The following is a 23,078-nucleotide window of genomic DNA, read 5'->3' on the forward strand; positions in this document are numbered from 1 at the left end:
CGGGCGCGATTAATTGCCATTTGCGCGTTTGTTTTAATGAGGCGGAACCAGTGCCCCTTGTCAGTCACTGTCCGTGTTGGGAGGCGGGCCGCTGGCTTTACTACAGAGCAGAGAGCACAGCACAGGAGCTCCGTGGGGCAACACCACATAGCTTAACTACATTTCTCAATAGTGTTGCTCCTTTTAACCAAGTAGCGTTATTTGTAGTGTAACGTTAGCGTTTTAACGTTAGTAGCTAACGTTAAAACTAACTTAAAGTTAGTTGTTCACCAACAATCTCAACATTTGTTTTATCATTAGCTCATGTCGATCTACTAGTAGCATCAGCAAGCTAACGTTAGCTGGCCCCAGTCCACTAGCAGCATGTCGATCTACCAGCAGCATCAGCAAGCTAACGTTAGCTGGCCCCAGCCCATTAGCAGCATGTCGAAGTAGTAGTAGCATCAGCAAGCTAACGTTAGCTGGCCCCAGCCCATTAGCAGCATGTCGAAGTAGTAGTAGCATCAGCAAGCTAACGTTAGCTGCAGGGGTGTACAGTGCGACATATATCTCGCACGTGCTACAGCAACAGCTGTCTGTGCGATGGATGGATTTACTTCACTAGCACTGGTGCGATAGGGATTCGGTTCATATAGATACTCTTATTTTGAAAATCCTGTAGCGGGTCTCATTTCTGCCCACGCGCAGCTCCAGCTATAATAACTAGGATCGACAGCTAGCAACATTCAGGTGCATATGATACTCTTATTTTGAAAAAACTCCGTGACAACTCGACGAGTCATATCCGCCCTATCCGTGCTTGCAAGCAGAGCAGCGTGTTGGTGCGCACACAGCAGTGCGCCTACACGTCCCGAAATAAGTCCGGTGTGTTTTTTTTTTCTCGCAACGGGTCAAATGCATCTACATGCTTTGCACCGTCGCCATTCCTTTATGCGCACATCGCCCGAAATTAACGTTTATGTACCATTACAATCACTACAACGTTAGCAAGCTAACAAGCTAATCCTGATCAGGCAGAGCCAGCAGACACAGTGTGGAAAGGGAAATGGGGGGCACTCTCTCCCCTTCCCTGTGTGTGTGTGTGCGTGCGTGCGTTTGGAAAGACGATGAAGTCACTAGTCAGGACTCAGGACAGGAGTATATTATAGTAAACTGAGGATGGACAGATAATGTTGATATTCAAATATAAAACATTTCGAGAGGAGTGGAAGTTTGAAGACTAGACTACAATATGATGCGGGGGTGGTGAGTTGAAACAGTGTGTGTGAATGAATGAATGTAAACTTTATTTAACAGATTGCAGAATGGGTACAGTACAGTACGGCTCAATACACACAATTGTTAAGGGGATGCAGACCAGAGAAAGACGTTTGTCTTGTTTACATCAGGGTCCCCCATTGTGTGTGTGTGTCCCAACCGACCCCACTTCTATGTTTCAATAAATTATTTGCATTTAAAACTATTAACGCTGACTCATTCCTTCAGTCCACTCAAAATTATGCTAATATTCCTTATGTTGTTTATGATATTAATTGAAAATAGCATATGAGAGTATTACTATTATAGTAATAATAACACATGGCGATATACTAAATGACAGCCAAACATGGCACTGCAACTAAATAACACAAATACAATAGGCACATTTGTGACTGTTACAAATTTTTTTATACTTGTGCTACAAGATTTTGGCCTGTGCTACAAAACTATCAACCTCTGTAGCACCAGTGCTATGTGCAAAAAAAGTTAACGTACAGCCCTGGTTAGCTGGCCCCAGTCCACCAGCAGCATCAGCAAGCTAGGATAATCACAACAATACTTCCGGTCCGGTCGGTGGGCTTCAAAATAAAAGTCTAAAACACCGGAAAAGACGGAGCGGTGGGCTTCAAAATAAAAGTTTTGGGAAATAAATTTCTCAAAAAAAAATTCTCTAACCGGTCGCAATAATATCGCTTATCGCGATATTTTCGGGGGCAATTAATCGCCCAGCAAAATTTGTTATCGTGGCAGGCCTACATACATTGTTGTGTTAATACCTTCTAGAATACAAGTATGTTTTTAATATTTCTGCTGTAATTCCAAAAACGCTAGTTATAGGCCCACACGCATTATATAGATTATCGATTGCCGTCCCCCCCATACACGCTACACCAAAAAGCTCAAATGTATATGATCGGTATACATTATGCCTCATCATGCGCGGAGGAAAGGGGGGGGGGGGGTCGTTTATAATTCCCCGATCATCAGTAACTGCTTTATGTAGGTTGGGTGGATATATTGATCAGATGGTTTGCAAGCAAGGAAACGCAATCGGGTTGAAAATAACGTTATATTCCTCTTACTGTGGGCCAGTGAGACTGGTGGTGAAAGATCCCAATTATACGACGCTGATCGCCTAGGTCCATTTCCGGTTTGTATGGCGCAATAAATGCCGAAATCATATCGATTATTAAGTTTAGAAAGCGATCCATTATGTACATAGTGTCTGTCGGGAGTCCCGTAACGAGATGTGACTGCCGGATGGTTTTCATTGATGCACTGATGGCACATCCTGTCTGCGAGTGTAACTCGCCCGACCATCCACCAGACGGCGGTATTGAGCCATCATTGCAGTCACATCTAAGGTCCAGCTGCAGGACCGGGGGTGGGTATATGAATTATGAATGCCATGGCGAAAAAATGAAATATTGATCTCAGAAACGCTGTACAGCAATCCTGGCGGTCAACGCATGGCAGCCAATAACGCTGGACAGCGTTTTTGGCGCTGGATGTGTTAAAGGATAACTCCACTATTTTGGGAAATTAGCTTATTTAACATCTTCCCTGGAGTTAGACAAGAAGATGCATACCTTTTTTGTCTCTGTGCGTGCATTTTAGCTTTGGGAATAGATGCTCCGTTAGCATAGCTTAGCTTCATCACTGGAAGTGAGGCAGGACAGTAGCCTTACAGTGCCTTACAGTGTATTGCAAGGTCTGACATTGACCAAACTTGATATGCATGACCTTGGTGGGCTCTAGGTCAACTCCTGAAAAGGGGGTCAATGTCAGACTTTGCAACTCTGGATATTCAGTAGGTGGTGTCAAAGAGGCAACTACCCATGTGACCTAAGGATACTAGCATACATAAATGGTAAAACATCGTGTAATATTCAATTGCAAATAGAATCAATTGTTGTTTAAATTAATAGTTTTATCGACTAATCGATAAGATAATTGACAGATTAATCGATGACCAAATAATCGTTAGTTGCAGCCCTAATACATACACATATATAACCACACACACACACATATAACCACACGCACATGCAAACACACACATATAATAACCACACACAGCCTCACCCCCGCTGACGTGAACCTCATACAGAGAGTACTTGGGAGACGACAGCATCCTCATGTCTGGTCTGAACTTCTCTGCCAGCGTCTCGATGACATCCTGTGTCGTGGCCGTGCTCGACACACGGATACACTTGGTGGCAAAGTTTCCTGCCACACGGTCCTGGAAATAGAACCGCATAACGCCATGGAACTCCAAGTCCTGGAGGAGAGAGAGAGAGAGAGAGAGAGTGTGAGATTCTTCAACATTTTTAAGGAGACTTAAGTGAAAGACTGAGAACAGTAGATCACCATCAGCAAGTCACATAACTAAGATAAGATCATAACTAAGATATGGAATGGTAAATGGACCAAAGTGCTTTACAACTTATGCCTCACATTCACCCATTCACACACCGACCACGGAGGCAACCATGTAAGGTGCCAACCTGCTAATTGGGAGCAGTTAGGCGTGAAGCAAGCTCAAGGACACTTCGACAAGCTGCTGGGAGGAGTCGGAATCGAACTGGGAACCTTTCCAATTACCAGGCGGCGTACCTCCTCAGCCACTGTTGGGCCTGTGTCATCATAAGATAAGATCATAACTAAGATAAGATCATAAGCTCTAGCAGGAGATGAGGATTAAGTTTCCGTTTTAACAGCACAGGAGAGAGAGCACAGAGGAAAGGACATGAGAAAGGAGAGGCGAGAGGGAGACCATAGCAGAATTGGTTGTAGCTCATTGCCTGGTCTGGTGTCTGCGATGCATCGACCAGTCTCTCGCCAATTTTCCTCTGATCTGGGGCTTTTTGTCTCGATCTCCAAATACTTGCCGTGGAAAATCACATAGTCTGGACTCAGCATTACTTAGCTAGTCTTCCTCTTTATATCAATCCAATAGCAGCAGGACAGAGGTTGTTACAAATAGGACTATTGATAAGGAGACGGGTTACACATCCTAACAACACACAACGTTAACAACTCCCTGACACCCCCACTGAACTTCCTGTACTCATCTCCCCCTCGTTCGCTTGCACACACACACGCATAACAAAGGGGTGATGTAATGAACAGACATGCAAACCAGTTGAGCTCATAGGTCAGTGAGAAAATACAGGTGTGTTTGTGTGCGTCAGGTTAGTTAATATAAAGGTTAATATAATGGTTAAAATACTGGTTAATATACTGGTCAATATAATGGTTAATAAAATGGTTAATATAAAGGTTAATATAATGGTTAATAAAATGGTTAATAAAATGGTTAAGATAATGGTTCCACAGACACACATGGCAGCACAACATAACATGGGAAGTCGACTTGGAAAGAAAGAAGACATTCAAGGTAAATAAACTGACTAATGAGCCAGAAAGTAATTTTACACCACTGGGGGGCGCAGTGTTTTCACAAGGCAGCTATTACCAGAGTCAGACACTCTTTCACCAAAACAGAGAGAGGATTTGGACTGTGTTCTGTTCATGTATTTTTAGAGTCAAAAGATAACATATTTTTGATTGTATGCTTGTCTTGTCTCTTAGAGGTGTCATTTGAAATGCTGTGTGTCCATTTTGCCAACGTTAGATGTGACAAAGATAAAAACCAGGTATCCTGCCCCCAACAGCCGTGACTTATATGTAAAAGTAGCAACAGGCTAATAACAGTCAGCAGGACCTTCTTTTCTTTTGAAAATATAGACTGATAACCTAGCTAGCAGATTAAATAGCTACTAATAACATAGCTAGCTGATTGGGTTAAACCGCTCTGGTCTAAACTAGTGTTTGCTACAAGGCCTTTTGTGATATTATTTTGTGATAAGATATTAATATAAAATATTATTTGGATTCCCTTGAGAAATGTCATGAATGCAAGTTAAGTTATCTTATCATTGAAAATGTCATTACATTTAAGTAAATGAACACTGTTTGATAATACAACAGTGTGGTGATGCAAAGTAAATCAGGAAAAAAGGACAGTTGTGAATAATTGGAAGAATGAATACTGCTAGCTAACACCCTTCACATAACCCAGAAGGTTCCCAGTTTGATTACGGCTCCTGCCGGTTGAGCAAGACACTTAACTCCTGATGAGCAGGTCGGCACGTTGCATGGTTGCCTCCGCCGTCAGTGTGTGAATGTGTGTATGAATCTGAGGCATAAGTTGTAAAGTACTTTGAATAAATGAATAGGTGAATAGGTGATGATGGAGCTGAAGGAGATGGGTCTTTCCTGGGACGAAGCACAGGCCAAAGCACGAGACAGGATTCAGTGGCAGTGTATGATTGCGGCCTTATGCCCCAACCGGGACGAAGAGGATAAGTAAGTAAGTAAGAATAGGCGCTTCCTAAAGAGTATTCAAGGAAAGTTGCAAGTTCTCAATGGCCAGTTGTACAGAGGTAGCAATACAATACACTAGGGGTGTACGGTACACAAACGACGGTACGGTACGTAACTCAGTTTTAAAGTCAAGGTTCGGTACGGGTTTTCGGTACAGTGAGGGAAAGTTTGGCTTTCCATGTTCCACTCAGGGGTGATGTAGTGTGCAGTAACTAATTGTACTTGTAGGGCTGTCAACGAATATTTTTTTATTTTTTCTATTTTTTTTCTATATATTTTTTTATTATTTTTTAAACATGACATAAAATTAGACACACGAGCATTAACAGTAAACATCCAACGTAAATCACAGAACTATACATTCCATTTGAATCAATATAAATGTAGTTTACGAGATATATACCCAATACTTGCAATCCAATCCAATACAAATTATGCTCTTGCTCGCTCTTCCCCCCAGGACCCCTTCTTGGATAACCCATCCATTTTCATTCGTTTCTAACCAGGAATTACAATTCATATGCTAGCCTTTATTCTCTCCACCACTTCTAACCAGATTGCAATGCTGGTTTCACTGACACCTAAAATTCTTGCTGTAGATATCTCTAGATAAATCACATCGAGATAGGTAAGAACCCATACCTTCCGGCACATTTTATACGGTTGAATCCATCGTGATATCAGCTTTTTAGCTGCTGTGAGACCGGACAAAACTAGTCTCTTGACTATGTCAGAGTTTTATCACCAGGATAATCTGATTATGATGTGTTGTTTGCTTGACTCAACCTGGAGATTACTCTGTGTGTGGTGAAGTTATGCAAAGGGTTAACTAGATAATATTGCATACCATTGAATCTCTCTCTTGTGTTCCCCTCTCTCATTAGTCTGAAGCCTTTCTCAAGCACGCCCCACTGAACACTGTCCTCCACACACACAGTCACACACACACACACACACATGAGTATGACCAACAGTTTAGTACACAGAGGGTGGTAGTGCGGATACAAGAGCATTCCTTAGCAAAGCACAACACACACACACACTGATATTGTTGAATTGCTATTGAACAAAACGCACAGACTTCCAGGCAGGAAGTCATGGAGTCAATGCATGAGCAAACATTCTTTAATGAAAAGATCCCCAACTCCCTATTCCCTCAATGGAAGGCTCAGATTATTAGTGCCCTCTAGTAGCAGTAAGTGGAATAATGTAAAGTGAGTCAAGACTATGTAGCGAAAAAGGTGATTCATGTGACAAATGAGGACTTCTAACCTATAAATTAAGTTAAAGGTGCTATAGATAACATTTAAAAAGTATTTATAAATAATAATACAAAATATTAATAAAAAGGCCAGAGCTTTTAGGGAGATACAAAATAAAAGTACTGCTTTTAATTAAGTCAAGTCTTTATTAATCCCCTTGAGGAAATGTGTTCTCTGCATTTGACCCATCCTAACTATTTAGGAGCAGTGGGCAGCCACACAGTGCAGGGCCTGGGGACCAACTCCATGCTAATAGAACCATGATAAACTAAACCATACTAACAGAACCCTGAGAGAAACTAGACCATACTAATAGAACCCTGAGAGAAACTAGACCATACTAATAGAACCCTGAGAGAAACTAGACCATACTAATAGAACCCTGAGAGAAACTAGACCATACTAATAGAACCCTGAGAGAAACTAGACCATACTAATAGAACCCTGAGAGAAACTAGACCATACTAATAGAACCCTGGACCCAAAACTGGACCAAACGGAGAGAAAAGAGAGAGAGGTGGAGAGAGAGACATACAGACTGAGTGAGTGAGTGAGTGAGTGAGTGAAATGCATGCGTGAGTGAGTGAGTGAGTGAAAGAGAGATATACAAGAAGAGAGAAGGAAAGATACGATTAACAGAGAGTCTAGACAAAGAACAGAGGATAAGAGGAGAATAGGTGGGGTGGAGATGAAGAAAGAGAGGGAAGAGAGAGAGAGAGAGAGAGAGAGAGAGAGAGAGAGAGAGAGAGAGAGAGAGAGAGAGAGAGAGAGAGAGAGAGAGAGATAGAAGAGAGAGGGCGATATTGGAAACAGTTTCAACAGGCTGGCGGGGGTGGGGTGAAGCATGTGCATGCAGACAAAGACACACACACACTAGAGTGTTATCAGTGCACTTCAGACTCCAGAGGTACAACAGGGAGGACCCAGAAGAGTGTGTGTGTGTGTGTGCGTGTGTGTGTGTGTGTGTGTGTGTGTGTGTGTGTGTGTGTGTGTGTGTGTGTGTGTGTGTGTTGTGATTTACTGTTGGAATGTGGGTCACTGAAGGCTGCTGCCCCGCTAACGGTAACCATGGAGACCGGAGTCAGACAGTCAGCAGTTCCCGCTGAACTGAGACCTTTACAATGTTATCCATAGTTATTAACCCTTTGTTTACAATGTTATCCATAGTTATTAACCCTTTGTGTTTACAATGTTATCCATAGTTATTAGGGATGCCCCGATCATGTTTTTTGCCACCGATACCGATCACCGATCGTCGTGAGCCATATCGGCCGATACCGATCGTTTTTGATTAAAAAGAAATTAAAAATTATTTTATATAATTTTTTTTTTTATATAAAATATATATATTATATAATTAGACTTGTACTTGTATTATCTGCGAGACATCGCCACCACGCAACAAGTCAAAATGCTCGCTATCTGCAAACCGCGCCACTGTCTGTGTACTCTAGTAGCCTCCAGCTCCAAAAAGGATTCTCCGGCGCTGCAGCTGGGCCCTATTGGTATAACGTTACTACTGTCACATTCAGCAAGCCCTCAGCTCGAATACGCATTCAATCAATGTTATAAGACATTGATATCAGGAGCTATCTGTAGCTACTGCTAGCCGGCTAGATGACGTTAAGACAACTATTTAGTTCAATCGGACATTTCGTTTTGAACTGTGAACTAACGTCAGCTAACGCAAGCTAACGCAAGCTAACGGAGATATCAACATGGACTACTAGACTTCCTGGGGCATTTGTTGATATCCGGAGCTATCAGTAGCTAGCCGGCTAAATACCGTTAGACAATGCCTACTAAAAGTGAATAGTTGACTGGGTAATTTTGTTTAAACAGTAACGATAGCTAGGTAGCTAACGTTAGCTCAGGTCGAATGCACTATCTAGACTCAGCAGAGGAGGTCCGCCTCCTCTGTGTTTACAAACTCTACACGGGTACGGGCGGGGCTAGGGAGGAGGAGCAGTTTGCAGGTCCTGTGCGTCTGAGACAAGCGAGTGAGATATCCACTTGATCAGTTTCCGCGATCGGCGAATATGACTCATTATCGGAATTCCCCGATCGCATATTTATACTGATTATCGGCCGATAACGATCGGTGGCCGATCGATCGGGGCATCCCTAATAGTTATTAACCCTTTGTTTACAATGTTATCCATAGTTATTAACCCTTTGTTTACAATGTTATCCATATAGTTATTAACCCTTTGTGTTTACAATGTTATCCATATAGTTATTAACCCTTTGTGTTTACAATGTTATCCATATAGTTATTACCCCTTTGTGTTTACAATGTTATCCATATAGTTATTAACCCTTTGTGTTTACAATGTTATCCATAGTTATTATTAACCCTTTGTGTTTACAATGTTATCCATATAGTTATTAACCCTTTGTTTACAATGTTATTCATATAGTTATTAACCCTTTGTGTTTACAATGTTATCCATATAGTTATTAACCCTTTGTGTTTACAATGTTATCCATATAGTTATTAACCCTTTGTGTTTACAATGTTATCCATATAGTTATTAACCCTTTGTGTTTACAATGTTATCCATAGTTATTAACCCTTTGTGTTTACAATGTTATCCATAGTTATTAACCCTTTGTGTTTACAATGTTATCCATATAGTTATTAACCCTTTGTGTTTACAATGTTATCCATATAGTTATTAACCCTTTGTTTACAATGTTATTCATATAGTTATTAACCCTTTGTGTTTACAATGTTATCCATATAGTTATTAACCCTTTGTGTTTACAATGTTATCCATATAGTTATTAACCCTTTGTGTTTACAATGTTATCCATAGTTATTAACCCTTTGTATTTACAATGTTATCCATAGTTATTGATGGCCGATTTCTTGATGAAATTGTAGCATTCCATAGAACGTGAGTTATAGCTATAAATACATATATTAGATCATCAAATGTAGTTTGATACCGATTGACGTCAGATTAAAAATTTCAATTGTACAAGGTCCTAAACGTCATGCCTCATCATCTGCTGGTTTATAAGTCTGTGGCCGACGTTAAATAATATATGTAGTATGGGTGATATGTTGATCAGAGCAGTTTATATGTATAATAATAATCAAACACGCTGAAACTCACCGCAGTTTCCTCGTAGCGTTGGGCGATCAGCGTGGAGCAGAAAGTTCGCTATTATGGGATGTCGATCTAGTTGGTCCAGTTCTAGGTTGTATAATACTATATACGTCCAAATCATGTTGTTTATCGAGTTATTGGCAACGGATCGCTATCCAGCGTATAAAGCTGGAGTCCCGCGAGCGATAGCGAGTGGCCGGACGAAATATGGGTGAGCACCACTTCCGGCCGCTCACTTCCGGTTTTGGCACCTCGCCGATCGGCCACCAGATGGCGGTCTTGCACCGTTGGAGAGTTGAGAGGAGATCAACAGCAAGTCTCAAGTCTCCGTGGGTGAAATATGATTGCCATGACAGATTTTTTAAATATTGATCTCAAAGACGCTGTACGACGCCATTGGCAAATTACGCATGGCGAGGAATGACGTCTAAAGTCGTCCTTGGCGATTAAAGGGTTAATTTCCGATACCGATATCAACCGATACCGATATATGCAGGGTTTCCCCCCCCAAAAAACTGTATAATTTCAGGTAATTAACATTACATATCTCTTGTTGTGGAATTAACACATTATGCATACTTTTGACAATAAATAAAATCAGAATTTGTTCTTACTTGCTTGCCTGGGTAAATAAAGGTTATAGAAATGTAAAAAAAAAAAAAAAAAAAAAAATCCGATATCACATTTTAACACTTTAATCGCCGGGAACGCCGTAACTCGTCTTTGCTCGCCATGCTCATTCTGCCGAAGACGCCGTAACTCGTCTTTGATATCAATATTTCAAAAATCTGTGATCGAAATCATATTTCTCCTCCGGAGACATGAGATGTACTGGTGAGCTCCACTCAACTGCCTAACGGTTCAAGAGCGCCATCTGGTGGCCGATCAGCAGATCGGCCAACAGGACGTGACGCGCCAAACAGGAAGTGCTCATCCATATTTCGTCCGGGCACTCGCGATCGTTAGCCGGACTCCATCTCAACACACTGGATAATCAATCGCTCGCCCTAACTCAATAAACAACGTTATTTGGACGTATATAGTATTATACAACCTGGAAATGGTTCATCTATATCAACATCCCATAATCGAAAACTGTCTACTCCAAGCTGATCGTCCAACGGCGCGAGGAAGATACGGTAAGATCTAGCATTATTTTCTAACGTGTTCCATATAAACTGCTCTGATGACCATATGACCCACACTAGACGAATGATATAACCTTGCCCACGGAATTATAAACGATCCCCCGCCCATCCGGTCAATATCAGATGATACGTAGTAACTTCTAGAAGTACCACCAGTTGAAATTTTTCATCTGGCACCGATCGCTACCAAACTGTATTTGATCATCAATATAATGCATTTGGGGCTATAAATCAAGTTCTGGAGAAAGCTGCAGAAAACAATAAAAACATACTTATACTTTAGACCATATTTTAGTATGAATATGTGAATGAAAAAGTATAACGTTGCTACACCCTGAACAATGGATATAGGACATTGAATGGGCCATAATAATGTCAATTTAGCAATAGAATTTAAAAAGTTATAGCCCTGCAAAGAAGGGGAACTTCTCCATAAACAAATAGAGCTGGCTAGGGATGGTAAATTATGAATTTAACCATGGCGATCAAAGTGTTAATGCAGATATCGGCCGATAATATTGATGGTCGATTTCTTGATGAAATTGTCAAATTAATGACTGCTTGTAAGTGCACCTGTTGCTGGGGTGTCGACTTCTCTACTGCTCAGCTTATACGTTATTGACTTCTCTACTGCTCAGCATATAAATTATTGACTTCTTTACTCCTCAGCATATAAATTATTGACTTCTTTACTCCTCAGCCTATATGTTATTGACTTCTCTATTGATCAGTCTATAAGTTATTAATTGCTTTAAGCAACTCAGTCGGTGTCTCCACTATCGAGCTGTAAACAATGAAGGCATCCATCTGGTCATGCTTTTGATCAAAGGTTATATAAAATGATGAAAGCTCACATTCCTGATCCTATGTAATGCATTTGATTGATAGGTCATAGATCTGACAAAAAGAAGGAAGAAAGAAATGCTGTTTTTCAGTGGATTCATGCCAACAATCAAGCCTGTCGAGGCATACAATGCCAGGGACAAATTTAGCTTCCAATCAGCAGTCCCAGCAGTCAAATGACCCACCAGCCACCACTGGTTAACGATTCACCCATTCAAAATGACCACAGGAATCCATTTCCTCATTAATAGGGGTGCACCGATATATTGGTCGGGTATTGGTATCGGCCGATAAGTGCCTTGTTGACTGCTATCGGCCTATAAGCTCAAATGTGCCGATAGCAGTCGCCGATAAATAACCATCAATTTGTGTAGCGTCAAAAGGCAAAAAAATAAAAAGTTCACTCGCGACCTACCTGCACAACGCCCGCCGTCCCCCACACACACACACAAGCTACTGCATCAAAGTTACTACTTGTGATTAACAAGGCATTCGTTTTGTGGCATTAACGTTATATAGTTAGTGTTACACGGACAATAACATCAGCATATTATTATTAACATTAGTTAACGCTAGCTTTCGGTTAGCTGTTCAATGCTAATAACACAACCAAGCGAACCCATCAGAGCTCCCCATCAACACCGCTCTGTCGGGAGGATGGCATTTAAGAAAGTATCTGCTGTTAAAATGACAAACATTCGTTTTGTGGCATTAACGTTATATAGTTAGTTACACGTTCAATTACATCAGCATAGTATTTACCCGAAGATAGCAAGCAAGCCGTTCATAGCTCGGTTCCATTCCGATGCTCATTCCGTACCCAACTACACATTCTGCAATCTGTTAATAAAGTTTTCAACCAGACAAATGTATAGAAAGGCTTTGTTTTATTATAACATTTGTTGCAGTAAAATCATTGTGTCTCGTTTGGCCATCCTGTGGAGCGCGCTGGTCGGCGGGCACTGCCGGGCAGCTAACGTATTAGCTTGTTGTGGTTCTGAGTTTGACTCGCAAGCAGATCAATGGTGGCATGCCCCGAAGTAGAAAATGAATAAACGCTTGCCGATTGGTGGTAAGAACAGCAGGAGGTGGGTGCTAGCGGTGTGGCGTAATTGGCCGAATCGACTGTCAATCAAAATGGTTCCATTGCATTGGTTGAAAGCTCTGGTTGAGAGAATAGTATCCCACTGCAGGCCGCCAGAATGGTTCCATTGCATTGGTTGAAAGCTCTGGTTTGAGAAAATAGTATCCCGCTGCAGGCCGCCAGACGATACTGGGAGAGGATAGTGATACCATAAACATATTTCTTGATGTTTCCTTTTTTTAAGTAAGTAAAGAGGCCTACAAATACAAACATACACATACAAATATACAGTAGTTTCATTAAAATTAAAAAAAAATTAAAATATTAAAAAAAATTACAAATACTTATTTTTTGCCACAAGTATCGGTATCGGTATCGGTATCGGCCGATTGTGTTAGTTGAACAATCGGTATCAGTGGCCAATTTTCATATCGGTGCATCCCTACTCATTAAATAGTCTCTGGTACAAAGTCTGACACTGGGCATATGGAGGTCAGGTGAGAGGAGAGGAGAGGAGAGGATGGTAGAGGGGAGAGGAGAAGGAGGAGAGAAGATAGGAAAGGAAAGGATGGTGGAGGGGAGAGGAGGAAAAGAGGAGAGGATTGGTTAGAGGAGAGGATGGAGAGGGAAAGAGAGGATGGAGAAGAGGAAAGGATGGAGGAGAGAGAGGAGGGGAAAGGATGGTAGAGGTGGTGAGAGGAGGGGGAAAAGAGGAGAGGATTGGTTAGAGGAGAGGATGGATGGAGACGAGAGGATGGAGAAGAGGAAAGAATGGAGGAGAGGAGAAGAAAGGTGGTGGAGGGGCGTAGAGAAGAGAGGGAAGGAAAGGATGGTGGAGGGGAGAGAAGAAAGGATGGTGCAGAGGAGAGGACGAGGAAAGGATGGTGGAGGGGAGAGGACGAGGAAAAGAGGAGAGGAGAGATTTTCCGGTCTGGGTGAACTCTATGCAATCTGGCCCGACTAGACACTAGAATAGAATAGAATAGAATATCACTCACTCACACACACTCACACACTCACACACACACACAGTGAGTGATGAGTGCTAATATAGCAGCATTTCCCACACAGATAAGATCTGCTTTGTCATGTGTGTGACGTGTGTGTGGACTGTGCGCGCGGTTTCAGTAGTAGATTAGAGAAATCTTAAGACCTCTTTGATTTGCGTGTATATTATATACATGTGTGTGTGTATACACGTGTGTGTGTGTGTGTGTGTGTGTGTGTGTGTGTGTGTGTGTGTGTGTGTGTGTGTGTGTGTGTGTGCATATAGGCCTATATATGTGTCCGTGTGTGTGGTAATCCCCCTACTTCACTGGTACCAGGCTGAGACATCAACGCTTCAGAGAAGGAATGCACACTCACTCTCCCCTCTGGCTCTCTCTCCATGTTTCTCCCTCTACAGATATATACTGTAAATAATATATATCTGTCTCCCTCTTCAATAGGAGGTTGGGAGGTTTTGCGTAAATAACAAAATGTTCAAAATACCCTTTAAACTGAAATCAAAATGTTGTTATTAGAGAGAGAGTAAAGTACCGGAAAAAGGTACCGTTGGGTACCGGTTCAAATGTGTTACCCAACCCTACTGACCGTGACCACATATAATGACTGGATAGAATGACACACACACACACAAGAGGGGGCAAGGGGTTAAAATATGTCAACCTGTGACAGCTGAGACTGGACATGATTTTATAATGCACACATACACAACACATGCAGAACTGATTCTTACCACCTAACCTGCACGGATTACAATGTATAGTGTATGCCGTATATCATGCCAGTTAGGGTATTATTACTATTATATACTATTACTCATAGTATAATATCAGTAGGGTTGGGTACCAAACCTTTAAGCGCCACATTTCGGTAACTTGAGCAGGTAGATTAAGACCCGCACAGTTAGAAAATAATCGGAATTCCAACAATGACACACAATTGTCATTTCATAATAGACAGAGACCAGCACGGACCTTCAATGGCACGCAATTGTCATTTCATAATGGACACAGACTAGCATGGACCTTCAATTTTAGAAGCTATGACATCCTCCTCTCTCGTGCGTCACGCTGTTTCTATGTGCAGTGAAAACTCTGCGAGTAACGGGTCCAATGCATCAACATGCTTTGCATCCTCGCCATTCCTGTATGCGCAAGTCACGGTAAAAACGTTGGCTGCTAACGTTAACAAAGCTAAGCTAAACTAACACTGGAAACGCTCACTGGCACGGTGGCCGAGAATCTCTCTCTCTCTAAAGTAGGGCTGGGCGATATAACGATAATTATCGCGATATATTTTAATAATCAGCCGGGGTTACCAGAGTTCATTATGGAGCCTTTGAGCCGCGGGGAATCATGTGTTCTACTCAACTGTACACACGTTGGATCAATACACTTATCGATTTTTTCGAATGGTGCTCAGGAATTGTAATATACCATTTGGATACCATCTGATGTCAGGTAAGGAATCTATGTCATCAGTGTTAGGATAATCAGACTCGTTTTCACGGAGATATAAGCGTTTCCACTATATGTGATATAGCTGTTTTGACTGTAAAAGCCATGAGGAAATAATAGCAGCGATTATCAGCGCACGGCACGAGCGTGCGTGCGCACACATATACTATCGATCATCTAGCGTTTATTTGAAAACGATTCATAAATAGACAGAAATGATACCGTTCTGGAATATTCCAGTAAAAGGCGATTATCATAGAATGGGTTGTTTTTCCCCGGAAAACGGGTGATTTTCAAAATGCTATCAAACGGAAATGAAGCGATAAAAATACAATCTGCCTTGCCAATGTTGACTGAAAAAGGATTCTTTGATAAGCGATGGGCAGATTAGACACATAGCCATAATTAAAAACATAGATTAGGCGATATTAACGTTAACATTGGCCGTGGACCGTGGCATCAAGGGGGTAAAAAGGAAAACCTGTTAAGTGTTAAGAATAGAGAGCTGCAAACGGAAATTAATGCAGAGTCCTTGAGAGAACTGAGTGTTTACTGTCACCACTTTACAGAGGGAATTACCCCGAAGTCCGGCTAGTTATAAAAAGCACGTTACATGACCGGCACTTCGGCCCGGGACGCTCCCCTGTAATCTACTACGGTTCAGATGAATACAGGAAAAGGTATACATTGGGGGCTCGAGTCCGGGATATGGAAATAAATCCTGATTACATCTGTGAGTTGTAAATTGTATGGAAACTTGAAGTTAGCTCATGCTACTGGAAAACGGACGCACGAGGCAATCTCGTTATTAAATGAACCAAGTAAAAAATTATGACGCCCCTTTTTCTTTTCTTTTTTTGGACGTCGCGGTTGTCTGTTCTCCATCCGCAGGTGCCTGTGAGTGAGCTGTGACTGTGAGTGTGTTTTCATTACGGCTTGATCTTCTCGGTTTCTCTGATACTATACGAGAAATATCAACATGTTTAGCAACATTAGTAGCATTCTGGGACATCTTCTTTAATGCTCACTGAGCTGTGACCAACCTCTTGAAATTCTTGATAAAACAGAGTCTGGCGTGTCTGTCCTTTAATGTTAGGTGTGTTGCTGAATCTGGCACCCTGCTTTGCTCTGTAGCACAGCTTGTATCTGGGCTGCTAGTAAAGCATGTAACAGGAGTCCTGTTGTTTTCTTGCTCAATCAAAACCGGTTGCAGAGGCTCTTGCCATATTTAACAAGCTAACAACAGAGGAGGCAATGTTGACAATGAGAAAAACATAAAATGACACCTTATCCTTTAACTGTGTCTGACTCAGTCTCGTTGCTGCCTGGCCCTGTATGTGTGTGTGGTTGTTGATTTGTTTTGATCATTTGTTCTGTGTGGTTTGTAAACTTTGTACAACACTTTGGATCAAATCTGTCATGTGTTTAAAGCTAGATTATGATGAAGTGTTCTAAGTGAGTTATCCTGGTCTAGGTAGCCTCTAAGCTGATCCACCTGGTGTTGACAGATATCTGCCATAAAACACCAATACAATGGAGCTGAATGGCACTGTCGTCCCGAAGCAGCAAACAATTCTTTGAATTTTTTATCTAAAAGCTTAATTTCAGTTTAATTTAGGAAAAATGTTCTAACGAACTACACCCCCCCATAATAATGAATGGTTCTGTATACAGAGAAATAATCATCCGCCCAGTTCTGTTCATCGGACCAATGTTGATAAATCAACCGACAACCACATGGTTTCTCATACATCATGTATTCTTATGGAGGTCAAATAGTCCATTCCTTGATAAGGAGTTTCACAGCTAACACACCAAGGTTGAACTGAAGTTAATAATCAAATACCACTGTACACACACCCCATTTACATTAGCACAACAGTCACTGTGAGAAAAATGTACCTACGAGAGAGAGAGAGAGAGAGAGAGAGAGAGAGAGAGAGAGAGAGAGAGAGAGAGAGAGAGAGAGAGAGAAAGATATGAAGAGAGAGAGAAGGAGGGAAAGCGGGAGAGATATTAACACTTTCGGTGCCACCAGGGGGCGCACGATTTAGTGCTTGAATGCCACCATCGGCGCCAATGTGAACAGTAATATCGCCTAATCTATGTTTTAAATTATGGCTATGTGTCTAATCTGCCCGTCGCTTATGAAAGAATCATTTTCCAGTCAATGTTGTCAAGGCAGATTGGTTTTTTATCGCTTCACTTCCGTTTGATAGCATTTTGAAAAGCACCCGTTTTCAGGTGAAAAACAGCCCATTCTGTGATAATCGCCTTTTACTGGAATATTCCAGAACGTTGATATTTGTCTGCCTATTTATGAATCGTTTTCAAATAAACGCTAGATGATCGATAGTATATGTGCACGCACGCACGTTCGAGGCACGCGCTGATAATAGCTTCTTTCATTTCCTCATGGAAATTACAGTGAAAACAGATAGAGCACATATCACAAAAAAGCTTATATCTTCATGAAAACGAGTCTGATTATCCTAACACTGATAACATAGATTCCTTACCTGACATCAGATGGTATCCAACTGGTATATTCCAATTCCTGATCACCATTCGAAAAAATCGATAAGTGTATAGATCTAACGTGTATACAGTAGAACTCATGATCCGCGGGGCTCAGAGCCCCCTGAATGAACTCTGGTACTCCGGCTGCATGGGTGAGAAGTGAAATGTGGACTGGAATATATATTTTTTTCCCATCCATTTTCATTGAGTCCATTCCAAAAGGGTGATTTACCATCTGGGAGACGATAGGGGGCGCTTTTTTCACATCTGATCGCCGGCGGCCCCTGGGTAGGCTAGGGTAGGCTCGCGTGATGCAATATGATTTCAAAAAAAAAAATCCAGAGGAAAGCCGTGAGTGGCTTTCAACGTCACAATCGTAAACCCGAGATTAGCCGTGAGTGGCAGTCAGAGAGAGAGAGAGAGAGAGAGAGAGAGAGAGAGAGAGAGAGAGAGAGAGAGAGAGACGTTTACTGTACCCCGCAGACATAATAAGCATATAATCAGTGCTTACTAACGTTATTAGTTACGCTATTTCTGACCGAATAGTCATTCATTTGTCTAGCACAGTCTCTAACAGTGTAACAGTAAGAAGCATTTTGGATAAAAGTATTCTGTACTTCTGTATGACAACAATGTATGCCTTTCAAATGTTAAATGATAAATGATTAAATGATACACAGCGAAATCTACGCTCTCTCATCCTGCTTTCGCCAACGCGACATTATTAAACAGCAGCGATGTGAAAGGCGAAGTGAACTAGTCCAGCAGTAGCGCGCTTGCCGCTGCGGCTGCCGCAGGGGCGTGCCACGGCTTGTCACGTGGCCGTCGCGGCCAATCAGGCCAACCCCGGAAATCAAATCAGTTGCGGAAGTGGTACACGCGTGGGGTACTGGGGTGCAGGGTTCGAAATTAACGGGGGCTCGGGGCAAAATGCCCTTGAAAATGGACAAAATGCCCCCGAATATCAGTTAAGGGGGGCAGAAAATGCCCCCGACAGTTTACTAATTATATATATAATTATATATATGATCTACAGTGCGAGCATTTCCCTTGTATTTGGCCCTAATAATATGTGTGTGTGCGCCACCCGGAAAAATCATTTACTCGAGACGAGTGACGATTACAAAACAGCTCCGCTGTTATAATAGTCCCACATTACACAAGGCGCATAAACGTCCAATCACAGTAGCGCCCGAAAACAAAGTCACGGTACCGGCTTAGGCAAGTTATACATTCAGAATCAGACAACGCAAAAAAATCAGCCAGCCATGAAGCCCATTCATTTTTATTTTGAGCAAAAGATAGACGAGGAGAAAGAGAGGAATCCGGCTGACATGGCTTTTGAAGTGATATTCGCACGTGTTTTTGCGGGTCCAGTCCCCACGGTATGTTGACAGAATTCGCAAAACACCTTATCGACTGAAGCATAAAAGTCATTAGGATACTGCTCTGCTCTGAATTTAGGGCTTAGTGGGGAATTTCTTCCGACGTTAACGTTAACGACGCACCGAAGCAGCTAGACCATTTCTCCGTGTTGTGTGTAACACGCAGCGGTCCCCGCCTCCTCCCTCCTTGCAACAAACGTTCCACCCAAAAACGGAATTTCTATTTCATAATGAATTAAATAATTGTATAAAGAATTTTCAATGTTCTGTCATCTAATAATATATTCCATTACCTTTCCTATCTGTATCAAAGTCAAAATGTTGGTATCATAACAACACTACAACATACAAAAGCAGCTTGACAACCGATATCCTTTGCGTTTGATTGATTGAAAACTTTATTAACAGATTGCAGAATGGGTACAATACAGTACAGCTCAATACACACAAGTTAAGGGGATGCAGACCAGAGAAAGACTTTCGTCTTGTTTACATCAGGGTCCCCCATTTTCAATTCATAGTGTGCACACGCACAGTATAATAATGCATGAGATAAATAGTTAATAAACTCTGTTACTTGAACAATTTTCACTGTGCTCCTAAATTTCTTTGTGTGCTCCTAAATTTTTATTTAGATTTTATTTATTAACATTTTATTTAGGAGCACATGTGCTCCTTGGGAAAAAGGTTAGCGTAGAGCCCTATATATGGAGACATTAACATTACATTATCAAACATAGGGACGAAGACTGTAAAAAAAAGTGTCAACAATGTTTTATAATCCTTATGTTAATTTTCATCATAAAAATTCAGTGCCCCCGAAATACAAAAAAAAGCCCCCGAAAAGCAATTAAGGGGGGCAAAAAAAGCCCTTGAAAAAAAATGTTAATTTCTAACCCTGCTGGGGTGTCAGCTCCAATCCACAGGATTCCTCAAAGTAGAGATGTTCCGATAACATTTTTTCCTTCCCAATCCGATTCCGATACCCAAAGCCGATACCGATACTGATCCGATACCAGTGCATACATTAAAAAAATATATATATTATATAAATGATAAAACTTAAAAAAATAGAATTTTACAATCTTTACAATTTTACAGCTACTGTTTTATATATACTGTTTTCTTTGTAATAACTATAAAGTAATGGTATTTATTCAACAACAGGTGATTGTATAGATTAGTATTAGTATCATTAATTGACAACTATGCTCACCCACGGAAAGGTTGTTGGGACATTGATTCCGCACGGACTTATATGTTGTTGCACTCCAGAAGGCTCCGGTAACTTCAGTTAGCTAGTAGTAGAAGCTCTGTTGTGATTTTTGCACAATAAATATTCAACATTCTCTTTTGAGACTCCGCCTCATTTGGCACTAAAAGCTAAACATCGTCACCGGTATGGCTGTCCGCAACATGTCATTAATTGTGTGCGAGACGTAGATCAGTGACAACGTTAGCGTGAGCTAACCAGGGGAGGAAACTAACTTTTTGGCTTACCAGCCAACTGGCGAGTATATGATTTTTTTTACCAGCCAAACAGATTTTTTACCAGCCATAAATAAATCGCTAATTGTGATAATTACTTCTTTGTATGTCTTCGTCTAAATTTATTTTCAATTATAGTAATAATCACACCGTGTCTCTACTCTTTAAAATATGTATTACCATAAATCATTAATAAGTGTCTCTACTCTTCACAATATTAGCATAAAACATATATTAATCACACCGTCTCTACTCTTCAAAATATTAGGATATCACATATTAACATGAAAGAGGGAACTATTCTGGACTGGGTTGGGCTGAACTGGGCAATGAAAGATGCTGGGCTGGACTGGGTTGGGCTGGTCTAGGTCGGACTGGGTTGGGCTGGACTGGGCTGGGCAGTGAAAGAACCAAGCATTTCACTGTAATGTAATAGCTAAATAAAACAACTTGAACTTGACTTGTTACATTTGCACTCTGGTTGGATGACAAACGTATTCTGGTTGTACTGCACTCGTGCTGTATGAATGATGACAATACATTGGAATCTAATCTCATGTCAACGCTAGGGGTTCAGCAGGTGTATTCTGAACGACAAGTATGACAACATCACCGTTGTGAAGGGCATATGGGTGAGTGGTGATATGGGGGGAAACTAGGGGTGGGAATCACTAGTTTCATCATGATACGATACGATATAGATTCTTTGGACAACGATACGATATTTGCCGATATCACAAAGTCTGCCACGATACGATACGATTCGATTCAGGTGCCTGCGATCGATATGAGGCGATATTATTAGGGTTGGGCACCGAGAACCGGTTCTAATAGGAACCGGTTCCTAACTTCAGCAACCAAATTAAACTGTATCAAGTCAACTGACAATGTGAATAGTAAGAAAAAAAATTAAGATTATATAAAAAAAATAAAAATCTCTTGCGAAATAAGCTGTGACCTGTTTTGACCTGCACCTCAAAGAATCGGAATCGAGAATCGTTTAGAACAGGAATCGAAATGGAGAATCGGAACCGGAATCGTTCAAATCCAAACGATGCCCAACCCTAGATATTATGTGCCCATTTAACACAATCAGTCACATTTAGATCAACTAAAAAAAGGCTACGGAAATATCAATTGACGTTTTTATTTTTGAGCTCTTCCAGACATTTAAATGAAAAACAATCTATTGTTTTTAATACAAATAGACCTCTTGTTCACTGTAAAGTGCCACGTTTTTATATATTGAGCTTGTTTTGGAACTCACAACACGCAAGCTAAAACCCCTTCCTCTCCCAAACTGTTCCTACAATTGTTTTATGTTGCATGATGATCATGAATACATTTATTATGTATTCATGTTTAAATATCAACATTATCTGTCCATCCTCAGTAACACACACACACACACAGCCCCTTCCCCAGTCCCCCACAGAAAGGTAGAATGCCCCCGCCCCTCCTCCTTCCCATCTCCTCTCTCCTGTTCTCTCTCGCGGTTAGCTGCTTAGCTTAGTTAGCTTAAGCAGCCAACGTAACGTTAATTTAGATCTGCCCGCGCGACGTGGGCATAAAGGAATGGCGACGATCAGGGTTAGAAATTAACATTTTTTTTCAAGGGCTTTTTTTGCCCCCCTTATTTGATTTTCGGGGGCTTTTTTTGTATTTCGGGGGCACTGAATTTTTATGATGAAAATTAACATAAGGATTATAAAACATTGTTGACACTTTTTTTTACAGTCTTCGTCCCTATGTTTGATAATGTAATGTTAATGTCTCCATATATAGGGCTCTACGCTAACCTTTTTCCCAAGGAGCACATGTGCTCCTAAATAAAATGTTAATAAATAAAATCTAAATAAAAATTTAGGAGCACACAAAGAAATTTAGGAGCACAGTGAAAATTGTTCAAGTAACACAGAGTTTATTAACTATTTATCTCATGCATTATTATACTGTGCGTGTGCACACTATGAATTGAAAATGGGGGACCCTGATGTAAACAAGACGAAAGTCTTTCTCTGGTCTGCATCCCCTTAACTTGTGTGTATTGAGCTGTACTGTATTGTACCCATTCTGCAATCTGTTAATAAAGTTTTCAATCAATCAAACGCAAAGGATATC

General features: G+C 41.2%; 1 protein-coding gene across 7 annotated transcripts in view; it reads right to left on the reverse strand.

Moving 5' to 3' along the window:
• Positions 1-23,078, reverse strand: part of afdna (afadin, adherens junction formation factor a) — a 244,966-nt gene that overhangs the window by 160,959 nt on the left and 60,929 nt on the right. For all 7 annotated transcript variants that reach the window (XM_084315182.1, XM_084315177.1, XM_084315178.1 and 4 more), the window contains exon 2: positions 3,346-3,541. In XM_084315182.1, the coding sequence (XP_084171308.1) occupies positions 3,346-3,541 (196 nt within the window). The remainder of the gene's footprint in view (positions 1-3,345; positions 3,542-23,078) is intronic.

Source organism: Notolepis coatsorum (assembly GCF_963971535.1).
Source record: "Notolepis coatsorum genome assembly, chromosome: 5".
Lineage (NCBI taxonomy): Eukaryota > Metazoa > Chordata > Actinopteri > Aulopiformes > Paralepididae > Notolepis > Notolepis coatsorum.